The sequence below is a fragment of the Aspergillus glaucus genome (genome assembly GCF_001890805.1).
Source record: "Aspergillus glaucus CBS 516.65 unplaced genomic scaffold ASPGLscaffold_80, whole genome shotgun sequence".
Classification (NCBI taxonomy): domain Eukaryota; kingdom Fungi; phylum Ascomycota; class Eurotiomycetes; order Eurotiales; family Aspergillaceae; genus Aspergillus; species Aspergillus glaucus.
In genome coordinates, this window is record NW_019170532.1 from 1 (window position 1) to 1,409 (window position 1,409).

The window sequence follows — 1,409 nt, forward strand, 5'->3', positions numbered from 1 at the left end:
GAGTGCACAGGTCGCATGTAGGTGGGGCATTTTCGTGTCAGGTAACTAGTCCAAATTAGGCGATGGTCACATGATGCGCTACCTGACACGACTTTTTCCCACTTGACACTACCTTTCTCTTTCAATACAATACAACTCTTTCTATCTCCCCTCTACCCCTCCTATTGCCTGCTTTCCGCGACATGGCTGGATACGATAATGTGAGAATAAATCTCTTACTGGTTTCTGACTAGTCGAGAACTGACTACCTACCCTACTGATTAGCCCGAATACCGTGCCTACCAGACTGATGTGAAGGATGGTAAGGTCACCTTGCCACTGTGGGATGAGGTACGTTAGAGACTAGTGTGTGACTAGTATATGACTAGCTGCTAACCAGTCTCCTACTAATTAGACTGAGACCATCACCATCCTCCCTGGCGAGTTGTACTGCCGTGTGGCCTTTTGTGGTCACACTAATGTATGATCCTAACCAGTTCCATACTGCTTGACGACTAGTCACTGACTAGTCAGACTCCCTCCTCATCCACCAATAACTTGCGTAAGCATGTCCAACGTGCTCATCCTCACCTGACTCTCGTGCCTGGAAAAAATGGAAAAGTGCCCAACAACGACATTATGGCTGCCAACCGTACTAGCCCCATGCTGGTTATCTACTAGCTGCAGTCTGGTTGCTAACTAGCTATAGGGTTCTATTCCTCGCTCTACTCCAAAACTGATGATGACCAGGATTCCAGGTAAGTATCTAACTCCTAGTTAGTATATGACTGGTTGCTAACCGGTTGGTAACTAGTACTGAACCATCTGATGCGTCAACCCCGGAGCCTAGCTCTCCCCCACCGCCTGCCCGCAAGGCCCCTACCCGCAAGGCCCCTACCCGCAAGGCCCCTACCCGCAAGCCCCCCGCCCATTTGCCCTCCCCTGAGGGGCTCCAGCCTATGCCGATGAAAGATGGCAAGGTATATAACTAGTTACAAACTGATTCCTCACTGGTTGCTAACTAGCTTTAGATTGATGCTGCAGCTGTCCGCAAGGTTGGCATCAGAAAGAGTGGTAAGCGTGCACCTTGCTCCAAGTGCCGCAATAATGGGACCAGTAAGTACTACCCATTTATGATTAGTACTTATCCAGTCACTAACTAGTTATTAGCTTGTGGAAGTACTAATGTGTGTGACTTTTGGGAATACTTTGAGTCACCAGAGGAGAGTGAGGATGCTGAAGAGGATGCTGATGTCTAGACTAGTAGCAAACTATTCAGAATAATTTAAGCTTAAATTTTAACTGGTCAATAAGACTATAACTACTATATCTGTAGTTTTTGGTATCTAATGATGAAATGAATTGGTATTTAAGCATACTACTGACATAATGTTGATATTATTCTTCAATGTAGTATACATATATATATA

General features: G+C 45.8%; 1 protein-coding gene across 1 annotated transcript; it reads left to right on the plus strand.

Moving 5' to 3' along the window:
* Nucleotides 1–182: 182 nt before the first annotated feature.
* ASPGLDRAFT_40830 (uncharacterized protein) lies at nucleotides 183–1,238 on the plus strand (the record flags this gene model as incomplete). The annotated part of the gene is made up of 8 exons (XM_022545280.1): nucleotides 183–200; nucleotides 265–330; nucleotides 395–460; nucleotides 514–631; nucleotides 689–737; nucleotides 794–959; nucleotides 1,011–1,095; nucleotides 1,150–1,238. 8 exons carry the CDS (start codon nucleotides 183–185, stop codon nucleotides 1,236–1,238), a joined length of 657 nt encoding a protein of 218 aa, XP_022395104.1.
* Between the last annotated feature and the right edge of the window lie 171 nt (nucleotides 1,239–1,409).